At 42.5% G+C, this 19,518-nt stretch overlaps 1 protein-coding gene across 1 annotated transcript in view; it reads right to left on the reverse strand.

Annotated features, from left to right (window-relative positions):
- Positions 1–19,518, reverse strand: part of zcchc24 (zinc finger, CCHC domain containing 24) — a 48,171-nt gene that overhangs the window by 9,173 nt on the left and 19,480 nt on the right. Inside the window, exon 3 of the mRNA XM_050071410.1 lies at positions 2,244–2,408. Within this exon, the coding sequence (XP_049927367.1) occupies positions 2,244–2,408 (165 nt within the window). The remainder of the gene's footprint in view (positions 1–2,243; positions 2,409–19,518) is intronic.

Genomic DNA, 19,518 nt, shown 5'->3' on the forward strand with positions numbered 1-19,518 from the left:
TCATATGAGTAGAGGAAATCTCTGCTCGTCGCTAGGCTAATTTATTCAATGTAAAATGCCATAAGCTTGTGCTAATAACGTTAGCATGTTATATTTGTTTGGAAAACGTGTTTAGTATAAGACAATGGTTTTGTCAGTGAACCTTGTGAGTTGTAATAGGGCTGAATTAACGTTACCTTTGTTAAATGTTGCTGTTGTCCCTGGCTTCATATGAGTAGAAGAAAAGTCAGCTAGCTGCCAGGCTAATTTATACAAAGTAAAATGCCATAGGCTTGTGCTAAAAACATTAGCATGTTGTATTTGTGGGGAAAATGCATCCAGCAAAAGACAAGTGCTTTGTCTGTGAATGCTGCGAGTTATAATGAAGCCAATCTGTAAACTTGTGTTTGAAATTGTCGCTGTAAAGCCATGTTTAATGTGTGTTCTGAATCAACTAAACTTTACAGCACTTCACAGAAACCCCACTGCCGACTAGTGTTTTGGAGGTGTAACTGCAGAGTGCCACGGACACATCACCACACAAGTATAAATGCTCATAACAGCATATGCCACGTGCGTAGGCGATGGCGTAGGCTCTGCATAGAGCTGATGCACAAGTATAAATTCCGCTTTATAACTCGGACAGAGGAGGGTTAAATAAACATGGATGGAGCAACATAGGAAAGCCTAATAAGTCACGTTAGGTTAGCTTCCTCCATTTTGACTGCTCTCTTTTCTCAAAGCTCAGTGCTGTCATGACGGCTTACTATTAATCAGCAGCATAAATTCACATGTCAAAGTTCAGCAAAGTTAAACTCTGCACAAGATTTGCATAGATACTTTACTTGCCCACTGCAACCGCATCTGCTGAAATGTTAGTGTTTTAAAAGCTGGTGTGACCTGCTGCAGTAAATCAGTGAGTAAATCAAACTGAAGCTGTAAAAGTTGGGGGGACAAATGTCTAATTTTGCAGAGTAAGAAGGACATGTCCCCATCATACCCGATGGAAATTATGCCCTTGGTTAAAACCGAATGCGCTGGGTGTCCAAGAAATATATTTCCCACCTTACATGGACAAATATTTTATGCATGTGGATCAGATTGGAAAATACATATTCAGGTTATTTATGGGAATCCGCAGGGCGGGAGGGAGCCGTGCTGAGAGGCTGAACTCTTTGATACCCGAGGACACGGAGGTTAGTGGTCCATTTCAAACGCTGACAGGGGGGAAATATGTTAAGTGGGTGACATTGCAAATGCAGGGAATTTGCTTGCCTGTGTGTAGCTTTGCCACAAGACACAGAGGCAGAGAAGAGGGAGGTTTCTCACCAGTGGAAAAAACAAAAGGGTTTTAAATGCAGTCTTTAATGCAGTATTGTCAATATTCTTGGTTAAGATCTCACACTGATGGAGATGCTAATGAATAAACACAAGATTTGGACTAAATAATGGACTGGGAATGTTGCATTTAGGGTAATTTTGTCTTACAGCGTCTCGTCTGCCTTATTTATGTAAGTGTTAACAAAGCAGAGCATGGTCAGCCGTGGTATTCAGAGAATGAGCAGGGCCTCAAGCACTAATCCTAACTTTATTTCAGGAAGTGGAATTGGAAGAATGTGGAAAAGCATAAATATTAAAAGATGAAGTGTCGCGGATAAATATATCTCGAGCTGAAGAAAACAGAGCAGATTCTTTCTCAGGCAATCCATCTGTTTAGTCAACAGTGTGCGAGGAAAACTCTGCAAGGTTAAGCCCGACGGACAACTCACCAGCATGTTAATTCCCTCTGAGTGTTTGCTGTTCGGAAAAACACTTCACAGCATTTTGGTTAATATGATTTCACTTTTTGGTGTTATTAAATGTGAGAGGAGTTCCTGCAGCTGTAAGCCTCAATTACCTCAGAGTTAGTCTGTGTCTGAGAGACGTTAATGAAGAAATATTTGTTAGGAGATTTGATGACAATCCGTACACAATCCCAAACTTTTACCAGTCAGGAAATGCAGTTAGTTTATTCAGTGCTGGTTTATTACCAAAGGGGCAAAAGCAATTGTTAGTGGTATGATTTTTCTATTCTGTTTTAATGAGGCCATCTGGAATATCCTCAAGACAATGTGCAGCCACGCAAACCAGAGTCTGGACTCTGTTAACTTTGGTTGAGATGATTCAATATACCACTTAAACAATGTGTATGAGTAATGTTTTTGTACTTTAAGGCATTACTGCGAATTCTCAGAGAGCGGACGTCATACTGGAGGGTGAAGTACCTGTTTGTGTGGATAGACGTTGATGTGGCATTTGATACATTCTTGTCCCATGTTGGCCCAGGAGTTGCCACTCATCCACTTCCTCTTACACTTGGGGCACTTGTACTCTCCGAAACATCGCTTCTTCCCCTGGTAGGGTGTCAGCCCTTCACCTTTGGGTCTGGCCTGTGAAGAACAAAACAAAAAATGTGGAGAAGTCATTACTTTTAACATTCTTGTCCAGATAAATAAAACTTTAGGAGCACAGATTAGAATGACATTTTCAAGGGAACCTCTTGGACAATAATGGATGTTGAGCTTTGACAGCAGGGTGTGTCCATCCTTGCCGAGCTAATATATCCAACTTCATCACACAGCACACTCCTACACACAATTTTGGCACAATGTGTGGTTGTGTAATTGACATTTACTTACATTACAGCTGTGTTAAATTACTCCTCTGATTCTCATGAGGGAGATGATTACGAACAGTCAGTCAGCCATGAAAAAAGCACTAGCCCGAGGGCAATATTGTTGGGAGGAGCCGCTGCGATGACTTCATGCTGGCAACTTTATTTAGGCCACTATAACAGCATTGGGGAAAAGAGTCGTTTTTCCCCCTAAAAGCATGCCACAAACAAACGTACTGCTTATGTCATCAAAAGGATAACTCATAAACTGTCCTCAGTGCTGCCAAAAGAAACCCAAATGTACACTGATTAGTATGTTTGTCAGGGCTTGTCATTATCAATTTGAAGCTCGAGCATAAAAAAAAGAGAGAAAACTCATCCCAGAACGTGCATCTGCCTGGTGACTGTCATTATGAGCCTGGGAGTGGTTATTTTTTCTAAACAAAATACTTCAATTTGGAGTACTGAGGAATTGTTATTTTATCTCAGACTTTAAAAATGCTTTCTTGCGCAGATGGAAATCTGATACGACAGAAATAAGTAATCTTAATGCACAGCATGCAACTGATGGCAGCTTTCCAGGAGGTTAGGAAAGTCTCTGCATTCAAAGTGAAATCAGACCTGTCCACTCCACTCCCGATTCTCCTGCAAGCCTGCAGATTGTTTTCATAATCGCTTTAGCGTTGGCCGCACATTTTGGAGGGATGTAGGGGGTACGGGCCGATGAGAATGAGAGGAGGGGTACGGCCTGTACCTCTGGTCTTCCCTTATTTTGTCCCGGCCCATGTGTGAGTAATAGGAACTTTAATCAGCAGCATCTGGCGCTGTCCTTATAGACGTCAGCAGTTTGCATCAGCACCAGCAAGCCAACGCTAAGTATGAGCGGCTGTGCTTCAATCTGGCCCCTCAACAGCATGACCTCAACCCCACTGTCAGCTTCGCATCTCCCACTGTGACAGCACACTGGCTGGAAAATCTGACTTCTGCTGGCCTGCAGCACACCCAGTCTATACGCACTGACAGGGCTGTCTCGATGCAATCAATGGGCAATCTCAAGGACAATGCCATGGCAACATTTTGTTTGGATGCTCTCCTAAGAAATGATTTAGCTACAATATGATCCGACTACAAACATTCTGCTGCTCTTAAAAACCCCAAACACAAAGCAGTTTTTAGGTTTCTGCTGTGCTACGACTCACCACTATGACATCTAATAGAATAAATCAGACTAATTTAACATTTGAAAATAAACTACAATCAGAGTGCCAGGTGTACTACCCAGGAGGTCTAACCTTAATCCTCGTTATTCATTTGGAAATGTGAACATAGCCAAATTTCCTGTTACAGCTGTTTGTTCAAATGTACAAAATCTCCCCCTGATACTGCAGCCAGGACTCAGCAGGACAGAAACAGCACTCATCCTCCTCATGACCATTCCTCTCCCGCTCCCCGCTGCTGCCAGGGTCTGGCCTTGGCCTTTGGCTGCACGTCATGCTCTGTCTGCAGCTGAGTGCTTTCAGATTAGATACGACCCTGTTTGCAATCAATTTGAAGATGCTCCTGATGTGCACACAGCAAATGGATTATCTGTCCAGTCCAGATGAAAAAGTAGATGCAATGTTTATGACTAGGTTGTGCAGCTGTGTCCAAAAGAGAGTTTTCAAATTCAAGAAAGGTGTATGTATAATTGTAACTCTATTTTGATATTTTTAAAAAGTAATTTTTCATGAAAAATGTCAAACATTCGCTGGTTTCCTTTCCCCTTATTTGAGGATTTAAAGCTTTTCTTTTTCCTCTATGATAGTTAGGGGTGGGGGATAAATCGATACAGCATAGTATTGCAATATTTTGTGTCACAGTATCGTATCGTCACACAATACCAGGTATCAATTTTTTAATTATAAAAATGATAAATATCACAAATACAAATTAAACTTAAGGTAGCCTACTAGAACAATATTATCAGTTGCTTTTTAAGTCCACTAGATACGTTTTGCTGCAAAAAAATGGCTTAAGTGAGATGAACAGACTGAAAACTTTATCTTATTAAATAAAACAGACAAAGTTGTGATTCCCACTAAACCTAAACGTAATGTAAAGTATGGTGCTTGAATAAAAACCTAAAATCATTAGTAGCAGAGCAACTGACTGTTGATACATTTGTTTCTTTTGAGTAACATCAAATTAACACAACAGGTAAAATGATTAACACGGAAGTTGGTTAAAAAAAAATTAAGCGACAACCTCCGGGACTGAAAAATGAAGCTAATATGGAACTGCAGTATCTCGAATGGCCACTTGGGGCTGGCTCCAAAAGTGAGTCAATCCCCATGTTAACTGCCCAACAACTATATAGCATAAATTAACATGTTTACAGCATGATACAAAAACACTTTTCGTCTCTATAGCTAATTTCGACATACATGACAGCTGTGCGGGGATGGATTTTTATGTAACTCAGCCTTTAACATTTTATTAAGGCTTAAAGTTACACATATTTAAGGGCAGGGCCACTTGAGTGACAGGCTGTCTGTGAGGTGTCACTACAGTTTGTGAATCAGATCCACCGGTTCCACCCTCTCGTCCAAATATGGTCATGTCTGGCCTAAAAAAACCAAGATGGTGACATCCAAAATGCCTAACTTGAAGCTTCAAAACGGCAGTTCCCAAATCAATGGGTGACATCACTGTTGTGCACAACATGATTTTGCCAAATAAGACAACAAATCTTCAAAATTCCATTGTGCTTCTTCACAGCCAAGCTAGTTTTCCAAATTAAAGTTAATACAATTGAACAAAATCCTCAGTAACACTGAACAAAAACCTTGTGAATGTGTTAACTGCAGGAATTTGCAACTGAAAAATGATATTATCCTGACTCTTTGTAAGTGAATGGCCCACTTGTTAGCATAGCCTACCTGCTTAGCAAGCTAACTTGCTAACATTCTATGCTAATGGAAAGCTTACTCGTTAGCATAGCCTACATAGTCAGCAAGCTAATTCACCAATATTCTCATCTATTGGGAAGTTTACTCATTAGCATAGCCAACCTACTTAGCAAGCTAACTCGCTAACATTCAAGTCTATTAGCAAGCTTATTAGCATGGCCAACCTAGTTAGCAAGTTAACTCACTTAACGTTACCTTCTAGCATATTGGCAAGCTTACTTGTTAGCATAGCCTACCTGCTTAGCAAGCTAATTCGCCAATATTCGCGTCTATTGGCAAGTTTCCTCATTAGCATAGCCAACTTAGTTAGCAAGCTAACTTGCAAACCTCGCAGTAGCTTAGAAGGGTTTTGTTCAATGCTATTGAGGATTTTTGTTTAATTGTACTAATTTGGAAAACTAGCTTAGCGCTGAAGAAGCACAAAGGATTTTTGAAAGAAGTACAGGAGCAGCACAGTGATGATGTCAGAGGGCTGTGATTAATTGACTGCAGTATTGATCCAGGAACACGATGTGGGATTTTGATCCGGGAGCGTGTCCTCCTCAGTCTATGGTAAAAATGCACCAATAACATAATAGAAAATGCATTGAATGAACCAATTTCTCATATAGAATATATCACCTCCATCACACATCCTGCTCATGCAAATTTGGTTTGCACAACAGCAAACTGACCCAGAACTTATTTGGACATTTGGAGTTATAGTATTACACTCACATTGCGGTCAGTTGTTCCCAGGCCATTGCAACACATTGCCTCTCATGGAGGTCTCAGATCAAGAGCAAGCTTCGGTTCTGAAGTCATAAACTTTACAGGCACAGTTGGTACTGCACATTCCCATGGACACCCAAACACGTGGGAACGAATGTCACAATAACATCTGGACTGCTGTGCCACCTCCTCCACTGAGGCAGCCTGAGAAATATGGTGCTAGATTCAGGGCAGCAGCTAATGAAGAAAGCTTTGGGTTTTTTCACATACGTACAGGGCCTGTCTAACCATTTACACTGGTGAAGTGGATAACAAATCAAAACCCCCAGCCGTAAACACTAGAATGCCTGAGCAAATGTTTTAGTAAGGCTTGATTTCCAGGAAAACAACCACGCTTTGCTGCCTTCAGAGCAACATTTACAAACCATTCACGATACACACAGCACAATGACTAAATTAATGGAACTGCGTCATCACACCACACAACACTCTGGAGATGAGCCTGCACGGGAGGATGTGTTTTGTTTTCCTTTGCTCTCTACAAATAAAGCCATTCAAGCCGGTGCCAGGGTAAGAGCTAAATGGACATATCTGAGCCATTTAGAGCATTTTAGGTGTCCGTCAAGTGGAAGCAAAGCTTTGAAACAGTAAAACAGTTGATGGTGTCCTTGCCAGGAGATGGCGAGCGGTGTTTGTCATATCACTTTGACAGTGCCGGCTTGCATTGAGTCAATGTTTGTTTATGTCCCAGAAGCTACAGCCCCGCGTGTTGAGATAAGGGTCACTGTGGGTGTGTGTGTGTGTGTGTAGATGACAGTGTCCGTAGAGGAGACCAAGTAGCTCCATGACCACAACTAGTTGACCACATCCTCCTTTGGTCCAGTTCACAGCAGGGACTCATCATATCGCACACATGCGCAAACACCACGGGTCAGTGAACTGTTAAATGAAGCATATACAGTACACACGTGATACACACATTCACTGATGCAATCTCTACGCACAACATGGCCACACACAATGCCTCTGTCTCCCCTTGTCCTCTCTAACACCCAGACATAAGTGCACAAACACAGACACAAACACACACTCAACAAATTCCACATCCACAGTATTATACACTCTTGAGACACAACTGGAAAGTCTTGGTTTCCTGCGCTACTCCCACTCAGAGTTTAGCCCTGCTACAAGGACGCAGATCATTCTTTTGCCTATATCGCAGGATTAATGAGCTCGCAAACTGCATTAAATAGAATAAACAGAGCTGCGCGAAGGACAATAAAACAAAAAGGGAGACAAATATGAGACATGAGAGAACAAGACGAACAGAAACAGGAGGAAGCTCATTAAGATGGAGAAAGATATTAACTGAGTCTGAGTCTCGATGTGAAACAGCCTCCTGCTCCTCCAGGACTCTGTAACCATGGGGGTCTAAAAACCTGCTGCTCTAAGAATCAGACTTCAACATCCACACACACACACACACACACACACAAGGAGAAAAAAGAAAGCGGACAAATACCACAAGCCCCACAGTCGCTCCAGCCAACTGCGTGGAGACCCTCCAATCAGCCCCTCTCAGGAGGGTGGAGAACGGGAAGGAGAAACTGGGAGAAAGAGAGAGAAAGGAGGAGGAAATCTAAATCCAAAGCAGATGGCCTCCATAGGGGCAGAACACGAGAAACACTGAGAGCTGTCGTAAAATCGCTGCTCTGCTTTCAATTAGGCCATACATTTCAGAGACAGAGCGAGGGAGAGAGGTGGGGGGATAAAACAGCGTTAACTAACCGCTGTAGCTCTGGCTACAACTACAGTGGATTGGACTCATTATCATGCGGAGGAATGTGGAGACGATTCTCTGGGGGGTCGACACATATGTTGAACAAACAGATATTAGGAATTTGAAGCAGGTAGTTCACTGAATCGTAAGAGGTGTGTTTAAGTAAGCGATCCCGGTCCAGACGACACTGCAATGTCTTTAAATGTCAGGGTTATTCAGGTAATACCGTGAAATTGATTACAAGGTATGCAGCCCAGGCATCCCACTCTGAAATTGCAGTTTGAATATCACTCTGCCACAAAACCATCTTGAAACTCTGCCCCAGTGCAAATCATAAAAAAGATATCTATTACTGACCACTGGAAAAAAATGTGGTCCAGACCGCTGTCTGAGGCCTAAAGGTGATCTCGCATTTGTGTTGATCCTACATTCCAGGCTAAGAGTAATGGCCAGTGAACAGACACCAGACTGTGTACTCGCAGACACTCGCCCCAAAACCTGAACCCTTAATCCTCTGTCTCCAGCAACAAGATAGGTTAGCCTTGGTTTAATATTAGACGTCCAACATCCAAGCCAAACCTTAGATTCTAAAAGACCGCTACTTTCAAGGTTGTGGATATGGGATTTCATACTTACTCGACATATTAGGGGAGACATCTACCTACGGTTGATTTGGGCTCCACATACTGCCCACAGTCAGTCCACGGACAACAAATGTGAGGAGACAGCGCTGACAGTAGAGCTTGGGTTTTTATGCAAATGCTGCATGCCATTCAGCGGTTTGTCCGCCCGTGTGAGAAAACAAGGGATTTGGTGGGTAGAACAACATTGAGGCTTTGGAAAAGGGTTGGTAGTAATTGTACACAACCACTTCTCTGGTCTGGATTTGGAAGGCAGGGTCTTTGTTGGCAAACGCGGCTCAGCTGTATATGAATAATGCAGAGTCTTTGGATGTTTGAAATGTCTTCACATGAACATAAACATTTGAAAAGAGATGGTTTGTTGGATTGTACAGAAAGAGAAAACCAACAAAAGCACTAAGTGCAACATAAGGGAAACAAATGTATTCTTTATGAGTTCATTTACATGAATTTTCTAACATAAACTTTAAACAAAGCAACGCCTCAAACCGAGGCTCTTTCCTTCCAGTACACAGACTTGATGTGATTTATGATAATGTGAGATTCTTATGCGCAGTTTGATGTTCCCATCACAGCACCGTAGAGTTGCACGATCACTGAGAGCCAGACAGGTCAATGAGTCACAGCACAAGCCTCCCATTCAGCGAAGCGAAATACACTGTTAAAGGAATATAGCCTGAGGGTGTTTGTCAGACCACACCAGAAGGAAGAGAAGCGTTTGTCAGGTCATTCGGGGCGAGTTATACTTTTATGATTCTTTGCGCACAGTTTGGTTTGGGTCGACCACATCAAGGCAATTCAGATGTGTCTGCAGCAAAGTCACATAGTGTCACGCATTACATTATGTGATGTAGTGTTCCAGTCCATATGGCATTTGGGCTGCGTTCACACTACAAGCCTTTAAGGCACAATTTAAATGTATTGCTTGGATGCGATTGTTTTTGTTTGGCTGTTCGCATAATTTTTTTTTTAATGTGGCCAATATCAGATTCAAGCGTGAACTGGTCACGGGCCAGAACGGACCAGCAAATGCTAAAGAACAATATCAAAGATGCTCGTTATAAATGAATTCATAGGTTTTACTTTACTCCTTCTAAGCTGTACAGGATGGGTCAACTGGCTAATCATTTATTTTGGAAATCTCAGATGGAAACAGGAACTTTTCTAGATGTAATCTGGGAACGTAAACTGATTAAAAGTTGAGGATCACACAAGGAAGTGGTTGGGTACAACGGTACCTAAGTCGCCAAGCTATGCCTTCTGGGGGACCGAACAGAATTGACGAATGTCTCAAAATATGACCTTGTTGTGATAAATGTAGGGGTCGTCACAGCTGCTCGAGCAGTCCTCAGTTTCTGGAAGAGTACGTCACCTCCAGATTTTGGAAAATGGAAGGAATCTATGTTAGAAATTGTGTCATAGGAACACGTTAGCTAGGGTAAGCAATGAAGTTGAAAGCTTTAAGGGTCATGGGAAGGCTTTTTGTTTGTAATATGTCTGTTGAACTGTAACAATGTGGTGTTTAGTTGTACCACTGTGGTTGTTGTTATTATGGGTATAAGAATGTGAAGAACTGTCAGTTTGTTCAGATTTGACTGAACAGATGAATAAAAAGTTTTTTTGTGGAGCAATGGCGGAGTCGGAGCCAGGAGTGGTGGGATTGTGACGTTAATGGCTTCACTCAAACAGATTTCATCCAAAATTTCAGGATGTGAAGGGCCGCTTTTAACAACATCTGTCCATTGCACTTTTCCTCCATGTTTGTATTCAGGGAATGACCAGCGCAGCTTTGGGATGAATGTTGTTCCACAGTGACGTAACAGTCGCAGAAATTGCGATCGGACTGAGAATGAGGCTACATTGCAAAATGTCAGGCCTGTATCTGATTTTGGACCATATGTGAAGGTCTTGTTCAGACTGCCAGCCCAAGTCATATTTTTTGGCGTATACAGATTGAATCCAGATTGATTTTAGGAAGTTTGGACAGCAAGAAAACATATGAAATGCAATTTCAAATGCAAATCTGATCCAAACCACATTTCAACATGGTTTGAAAAGTGATTCCAATCGGATTTCTGCAGATATGTCTCGGTCTGGTCGCTCCGGTCACTTAAATCAGATTACAAAGTGTCTTTGGCACAACGAATGACAGTGACGTAAAATCTAGAGTCAAGGAAGGGCTTGGGCGGATCTATGCTGTTACTAACAGGGTGCTAAAGAGGTCAACATGAGGAACAACAGTCTGTGGACAAACGCCAGAATAAATTGTCTGGAGGGCAAAATGATGAACTTCTATTTCTCATGCTTACGTGTTGCTGCGTAAGTGATGCCTTTGTTGTTTGGCTATTTGGAAAGAAACAAATCTGAGTCACGTATGAGCAGAAAAAAAACAGAATTGGATCTGAATGCAGCCTTTGAAAAAGAAAGACAGAAAACAAAAAAGCACCCTTTGACACTTTCTTTTTGTTTAAACTCTTTCTTAGTTAAGTCATCGCATCCTTCACCATCACTAACCGCACTATCTGACATCACAGCGACTAAAGATCAGAGAACCAGGGCCAAGTGAGGGCGTGCAGATGGCCACTGCTTCAAGCCTCTCACAAGAATGACACTGTCGCCACCTCAGCTGTGTCTCACTGCACACAGAACAAGCATTTTTTTATTGGCTGTTTCCGCTGCTGGACTAAACAGCCCCGACCCTGTGCCAAAACCTCAGCCAGGTGCATTATAGGGACTATTTATCAATCCCACCATGCACTACAAGTTCTAAATACGGCCACTGTTTTCTGTGCGTCTCTCTTTTTCGCTGCCATCTTTCTCACCTCTCTCCCTCTCGCTCTCTCTGGACGGCTCCTTCGCTGGTGCAGCTGTCTCTTTCTAATGCCTGTAAAGAAAAGTGGCTGAGGCTGAAAGTGACGGGAGGAACAGGTGTGCTGTTTAAGTGATAAATTTGCCCTCACTCGAGCACAATGCACCTCAGTTTAAAACAACAATCACCCCCGAACGGGCCTGAGCTGAGGAAACAGACAATATAGTCAGGCTGCCACAGGCTGGGGCCGGTTTAAAGAAACACGCAGTCAAATAACTAAGTAGAACAAACATGTTAATTACAGTCACATGCAGTTAATCAAAGTATACATTTTGTGCCTAATAATTCCACCTAATGACCTAAGACGTCATTGTGCATTGCATGTGTCGCCCCAATAATGAGGACAATGTTTGTGACACTTTTTTTTTTTTCAAGATCCCCACCATAATCACTCCTCTAAAACTCTCTCAGCCTTTGGAAACAATTGCAGAGTTATTACAAAGCAAAGCCATGTTTTTCAAGTATCCCAGATAGAGCTGCCTTAATCCTGGCCTGCTGGCACAAGCCCCAAACTGCTGGGCTGCTCCCCAGCGTTCCGTAGCACTCCGATCACTAGCTAGCATCTGGAAACCATCAGTGTAAACAAAGGAGCAGCGGAGGAGCTCAGGCCCCGCTCTGCCTCTCCGCATCCCCCAGGACATCACTCAGAGAGCAACACAAGAACACCAAAACCAGCCCCAAAACCTGTGTGTGTTGCATTTCTGCAAGTGCGTCCGTGCACGTAGCTGTGTCTGCTCTTGTGTCTTCATCTCGGGATCTTTATTTGGTTTAGCTGCAGTTCAGAAAAAGATAGATTTACAGATAGAGTGGATGGGGTTCAGTCCACAATGTTAGCTTTGAGTCTTTTGGAGTTTTTGTTTGGTTTGCTCATTAAGCGTAGCAATTGTGATAAGACTCCTAATTGCTTTAATGTGGTTTCAGTTAGCGTGCTAGCCTTAGCGGCCTGCCTTACGAATGCTACAAGGGGTAGAGGCAGGAGTCTGGATGTGGTTTAAACCTGAGAACTGGTTCTCCTCTGTGAAACATCAAAAAAGATCAAAGCATCAATCTCGCCTGATCCTGCGCTGAGACACGACAAGGAAATATTTCCTGCACTTTTCGTAATAGTGTTTCAGTAACCATATATCTATTAATCATGCGGTTTGGTCTCTTACAGTGCAGCTGAAACCTCCAAAAATGTGGTTCATGGAGCTTTTAAACACTGAACCTCACACTTAAGCAAACTCTATGACGCTTGTAAACACACACCACAGAGGAAAGCAGGGTTTTGTAGTTGTGTCTGCAACCTGTTACAGCAGAAAAGAAAGGGTGTTATTAGCCTTCATGAACACAAATGTTTTCACCATAGATGTGGTTTTCGCTTTGCTCATGCATTTTAGCATCATCAAGCTTATAATATTCTCCGTTTAATCTACAAAATGTTGGGCTACACAGTGACTTGTTTGCCATGATCACTGGGACTCTGAACTGCCTCGTATTCCTTCGGTTGCTCCACAGCTCCACATCTACAACTGCTGAGATAAGCATTCTTATCTCGTACAGTTGTCTCTAAATATAAACCTCAGCATTACACAATCATGTACTGCACATAACCCCAATCACACACACTTGATCTTGTGCACACGCTAACATTTGTGCCAAATGCATGTATGCATTTAGCCAACACACATAATGCAAACCTTTTCTCACCCAGACACACAGTTTAACACCACGGTCATACATTGTTCGTTCAGATTTCACAAATCAAACTAACAGAAAATACCATACTGTCTTGAATATTAAAAAAATATGTGTACATAATAATCTCAACCTCACACACTGCTGCTTATTTTCTACTGTAAAATACAATGCATTTATCATATATGTCATCCATGTCCACTGATTTCTATATTACCCAGCTACATTAAGCTGCATTGCTTAAATAGACATTAAAGCTGTTTAAAAGTACTCAGTCACCTCATTCATTGTGAGTGTGGTGACAAGCAGAGAGCTGGCATCACAGTGCTACTTTCAGGAAGCTATTTGTAACACTTTCCCCTGACCGGGTGCTAAATATGTACATGCACATATGAATCTAACACTTGAAAAATACATTGACATGTAAGCTGTCAATCTATACTGTGCCAGTGTCTTATGCATTGAAAAAATAGACTCTTTTGTAATCTAAGTCAGCGAATGGTATGTGAGCTTATTAGATATGACTTCCCATTACTACTCAGCTAGGACTCGCCTGAACCTGCGCTGCACTCATGTGGGTCAGGGTGCTATTCTTAAAAAGGTTTCATGTTCTAGAAGCTCTTTATTTTAGCAAGTGACATTTCATTAACACTATAAAAAGCGGTTTACTCACAATAGCACATCCCAGTTGTTTCCAGGTCTAAATATGCAGATGAGGCATCTGTGCCGTCATGAAGTCTTTTGCTGTATTTATCTCACATGTAATGTGTAAGGGGGAAGCAGCGGATAGTAGTAGCAGACAAAGAATAGTAAAAATGTTACATGGTAATGGAACCATGACAATCTTCGTATAAAATCAAATCCACAGCTATTTTAAAACTTCAATCTTAAAGGAACAGTTCACCTCAAATTCAAAAATACATTTAAAAAAAATTTAAAACTACTTTAAAAGCATCTTTACTATATTTAAAATATCATAATTCCATCTTTAAATATCTATCTCATATTGCTGTGCGTCAACTTTTTTTCTCACCAAAAAATACATGATACAAGATTACATTTGAACACATCATGTGAACGCTATAATTCACTTTCTCCCACTACTCATTTCTACCACATCATAATGCAACTCAGTGCAACCATTGTTAGCTGTTAGCTCCAGCCAGTGGCTGCTAACAGCTAACGTTAACTCGCTCTGCTCCTGCTGATGTTGACATGGATTTGTTGTGTCGATAGTGAGATTACTTTTCATCCCGACGGTGTCCCAGGGAAGATCTCTGTTCTTTCCAAACATGTTGTCAGTTGCACCCAGGATGACAGGATGCCGTTAGTTTCGAGCACTGCTTTTTAACCTACACAAAATTGGTGTGACACAATGTAAAAATCGTCCGCTGCCATCAGGGAGAGTTGTCTAATTTGCCGATAGGCCAGTGGCAGTCAACAAGATCATTATCAGAAGATGCCGATGTCCAGCCGATAAAGCGGTGCGTTCCTAATTATACTGAACTACACCCGCTAACTGTATCACCCTGCAGAATGAAGCGTATATCAATTGTTAGCTCACCTAGCAACACTGAGCTAACATTACAGCTCAGCCAAGGAGGACGGCATTGTTGTTAACATCTCACGCAGTCACAAGCACAAGCCTTTCGTCCATGAGTAGATGCACACTTCCTTCTGCACAGTGATACAGTTGTCGAGTGTACTTCACTAGCAAGAAAAAAATTCCTGCATAAAACTGCTCACAGCAAGGTCTGTGAGTTATCTTAAGTAACTGGGTCATGATTCCTGGAAAGAGACATTGCTGTCGAGTTTCTCAAATGTGTGTTTTGGTGGTTTGAGCACCACAAGCCAAGCGCCATCAAGCTCCATTATATTTGAGAGAAGGCAGACGTCTTTACGGCTGATGCCTCCAACACTCAGCAACTCACACCAACACAATCTAGATTGATGAACAGCTCCACAGTGAAGAGGAAAGATATGTGTTTTTGATTTGAGCGTGAACTGACGCTTTAGCAGACCACATAAAGTTTACAAACCTACATGCAAATCTCACCAGTGAAGTCTATTTAAGGTAGACAGCAGTGCATTTAAAGTGACCTGAACCTAAATATTTCTAAGTAAGCAGCGACGCTTGAGGTTACAAGTTCTTCCCCTGTGGGTTTCTGGGTTTGACCACTGCGATCACAAGACTTTATAAATGGGTTTGTTATCTCACTGTGATACAGAGGGGAGGATGTCAAGAGGACAACCACTCCAACTGTTTTAAAGAATAACCACAAGTCCATTTCCAGCTCCATGGAGACGCCAAAATAGTTCAGTAAGAAATGGCCTCTGCTTGGCAGAGTGAGTGCACAGTGTGTGTATGTGTGTCTTTCTGCTGGAAGAGACTCTGCCATAAAACACACACACACCAAGAAAAAAGCTCTCTGTAATGATCTTAAAACAGAACGAGCATCTAGGTTTAACATTTTCTCAGATTCTAGTGAAGTCCCGTAACCGTACCGGGCATATCACTTATGTTTAGTCTGTTCTTTGACATGCTGAGATATCACATAGGGAAAAGTTAAATCAAGACAGCTGTACCAGAGATAAAACATCCCACAGATGTCAGTCAAGGAGATAAATAGCGAGGCCGTGCCAGAAAGTATCAAAAAAGGTATTTTTTTGTGCTTTAATGTGTCATCAATTACCCACCGAGAAATTGCTCTAGTGTATTTACAAGAACAGTATGCTGGATCATAAAAATGTTATGGTTTCAATTCTATGTGCGTGTGTCCCTTTTAAATACAACAAATAGCAAACAAATGCATACAGGGTTGCTGCACTGTAAAAATTAAACAAACTCTTATGACAGAAGTAAAACACATGATTGTCATCTTCCCTTTAAGACCGTAAAAACAGAGTGTTTTTTATTAGATGAATACAGTTAACTTTTTTTTCCTAACTCCCCACTAACATCCATGTGTTTTAGACTTTTGACAATAGATTTTTAATCAGTAGCTGAGCTTAGCAGGAGGATCAAAACACAATTTTGTGGTTGTAGGAAACAATGCAGTGTTCCATGATTGTATTGTGGAAAAAAAAACTGGCACAATATGCTGATCTGTTGATTTAGATTAATACAAATCTCAGCTAAGTCACCTTTAATGATGTTACTGCTCACAAATGAATTTTGGTGACCTGCAATGTCTGGTTGTTTTGATAAACTTGAGGTATTACGTGTGGTTGTAATCAGATGATTTCAATGATCTGACAATGAATGTGGTCATGTGGGATTTTGCCTAACCAAATAATGAGAGGATGTTAATTTTCAAGGACGTTCAACCCCAAAACACATTTTTACTGGTGCCCCAACTGACCAAGATTATTCTAAATTCTTATCTTACTCCCAGGTCTCTCCACACAATGCACACAGGCAGTATAGACATGCCATGTGTGCACATATGTGTGTGCTTGTGTGTGTAAGTCAGAGTTCTTCTCCTCAGTAACAGACCCACGTCATTCGTGTCCGAGACAGCTGCAGAGACATATCACCGTGCCAGCGTGCTCTTTGCCAAAACCCTATTCCCAGATTCCTAGATTTCCACAACCCAGCTTCCCTAATCGGCCACGGATCTCGGTGTCATGTTTTTGGATGACTGATGGATGCCCCTGAGAGTCAAGCATGTGGGTGTTTTGCTTCCTACCAAAAAACAAAATGTTGTTTTAAAGCTGATATTTTTGACAGAATCCGTTCTCTCTTTCCTAACATTTCATTCATAGAAAACACACGTACGGGCCAACTGGGCCTTGGAATCTGCCCTGGTTGAACCCAGAGGCTCAGTAACACCAACACACCAGCCTGACATGGAAGCTGCCTCTTTTTACAGACTTAGGGTAAGTTTACCATACTCCTACACTTAACATATTTACAGGGCGCTAAGGGCTAATGCTAAGTGAGGCCGTGGGCGTGAATTCCCCCCCCCCACCCACTCCTAGCCTTGACTTAGCCACGGTCCCGCTAAGCCCAACGAGCTGTGCAGCTGCACTGCAGCGTTGGGTTACCAGACCAGTGAATGACAAGAGCAGGTTGGGTGGCGGACTGGGGCATACAGAGGTGCACAAAACATCCCGCCTTCTGTCACAGGAAGTTCATACTGCTGTTGTCTATGCTTGCATGTAATGCCTATAGTTGTGTTTGTGTGTGTGTGTGTCTGTATATTTCTGTGAGACACTGACGGATATACTCCACACATGTGTTGCTAATCTCAGTGTTACTTGGCGTCAATGCTATATTGGACCTATGGCCCTATATGGTGTCTCGTGCTCTCGCTATGAAGGCTTTTTCTTTGTATAACGCCTCAAAAATAAAATGGATTAAAAGCAGTGGCCACATCTGTTTTTCACAGCGAGGACGGCGGCTGTCTGCCTGCTGTGACATTACGAAAGAGAAAAGTTGTCTCCAGCATCCCTGATAAGCCTTATCTGTTTACAGGGCAGTCCCCACTGTCTCTTTGGTAACCTGACTGAGTGAGTGTTGGAGCAGAGACAGACACAAGGCCTTCAGAGCCTTTGCTGCGACTGGAAGGAAGATCAGGGGTCACCCAGTAAAAACATTCCCATGCTGCACCTCCCCCCGGCCTTCATCCCTGCCAGAAACTTCCCGACACACTACAGTGCAGTGCATACTATTACAGACGGAGGGTAGGGACAGAAAAAAGTCTCTAAATGAAATGCAGGTTATTTTTTACAGTAAGTAAAGGGACAGTTAGCGAAATCTATTTTCACTTGAAAGTTACAGCAACACTGCATGAGACCTACAATTAAACTTAAGTTAGAGAGGACAGCATTATGATAGCAAAAAAGACGGTTCATCTAATAATACATATAGAAATGTATGTTATTTTCTTGACAAACGTCTCTATGCTTTAAGAACTGGCACTCCAAAAGCACACACACAGACAAAATGGCCTCACCACCATGACAGTAAACCGTTACCCGACTTGGCCTCACTTCTACTAAGTACACACAACCCTGTGACTCCACATATTGACCACAACTGTGTTTTAATCTATGGTTAACACAGTCCCATTCCCAAGAGGCCTGGAGCACCCGCGTAGTCTGCCAGCGAAGGACTTCAAGATACTTAAGCATAAAGAGCGAGAGAAAAAATGTTACTAAATCAAAACCACAGACGAGGCTCCTATATGTTGACATACAGACAAGCAGATTATATAGGACCGCCTGTGTGGTTTGTTGTTGTAATTCCTTTTTTTTTCCTCTGTAAGAACCGAGGCTCTGTCCAAACATACTTGAGTCTGATGCTCCACTGTAATGCTGTGAGGGCCCTGCTGGGGGAACAATACAGGCCTGCCTTCCTGACCTCTCCGTCTAGCAGATCCTACAGACATACAATGACTGCCTTAATTACCAGCCTCCATTCCCACCACTTGGGCTTTCCCCAATGGTGCCCATTCAGAACCGCAGTCTCTCCCTAAGGTGCCCATTCAAGCGTGACACAAAGCCAGCAGTGTCAGTCCCTGATCTCTTGACACCAAATCCAGTCCTATGTGCCAGCACTCGCAGCTTCACAGTGTCACTGTCTGTCTGTCCGGTTGTCCCTTCTCTCTGTCAGTCTGTCTCATATCACATAAGAATCTCTGTCGCTCACATGTGACAAGGATCGGTGCTGCTGGGAGGAGCAATTAGTTCGACCACATACCGATCGAGCAGTAGAGATAAGCGCGATGTTTAGCTGCCGGTCTGACGTGGATGTATGAGTCTGGTGGGATCTGTGTGTGGAAGTCCAGTCCATTATGAAGTCCTGCCTTTCTCAGTTCGCTAATGAGTGTAAGTAGAGAGAGTCGAGGTTATGGTAACCATTAGGCTGTGGAGAATAATGTAAACACTTCAAGTAAAGTGTCTGTGAGTCTGTAAGTAGCTTAATCAGGTTGTTTAAATTCCAATTAGCTGCGTTTGTCAGCTGTAAACAAGGTCTGGCTATCAGCCCTTTAAGTTTTATACAATGCCATGAGAAAAAAGATACAACCTGAATCTAAGCTGCTGCACTTAGGGCTAAAGATAACCATTATTATCATTATCGATTAATCTGACGATCCATCAATTTTCATCCGCTTACCCAGGGCCGGGTCGTGGGGGCAGCAGGCCGAGCAAAGCACCCCATACATCCCTCTCCCCAGCAATGCTTTCCAGCTCCTCCCGGTGGACCCCAAGGCGTTCCCAGGCCAGATGAGATATGTAATCCCTCCAGTGTGTTC

The sequence above is a fragment of the Epinephelus moara genome, chromosome 19 (assembly GCF_006386435.1).
Source record: "Epinephelus moara isolate mb chromosome 19, YSFRI_EMoa_1.0, whole genome shotgun sequence".
Taxonomy (NCBI): Eukaryota; Metazoa; Chordata; class Actinopteri; order Perciformes; family Serranidae; genus Epinephelus; species Epinephelus moara.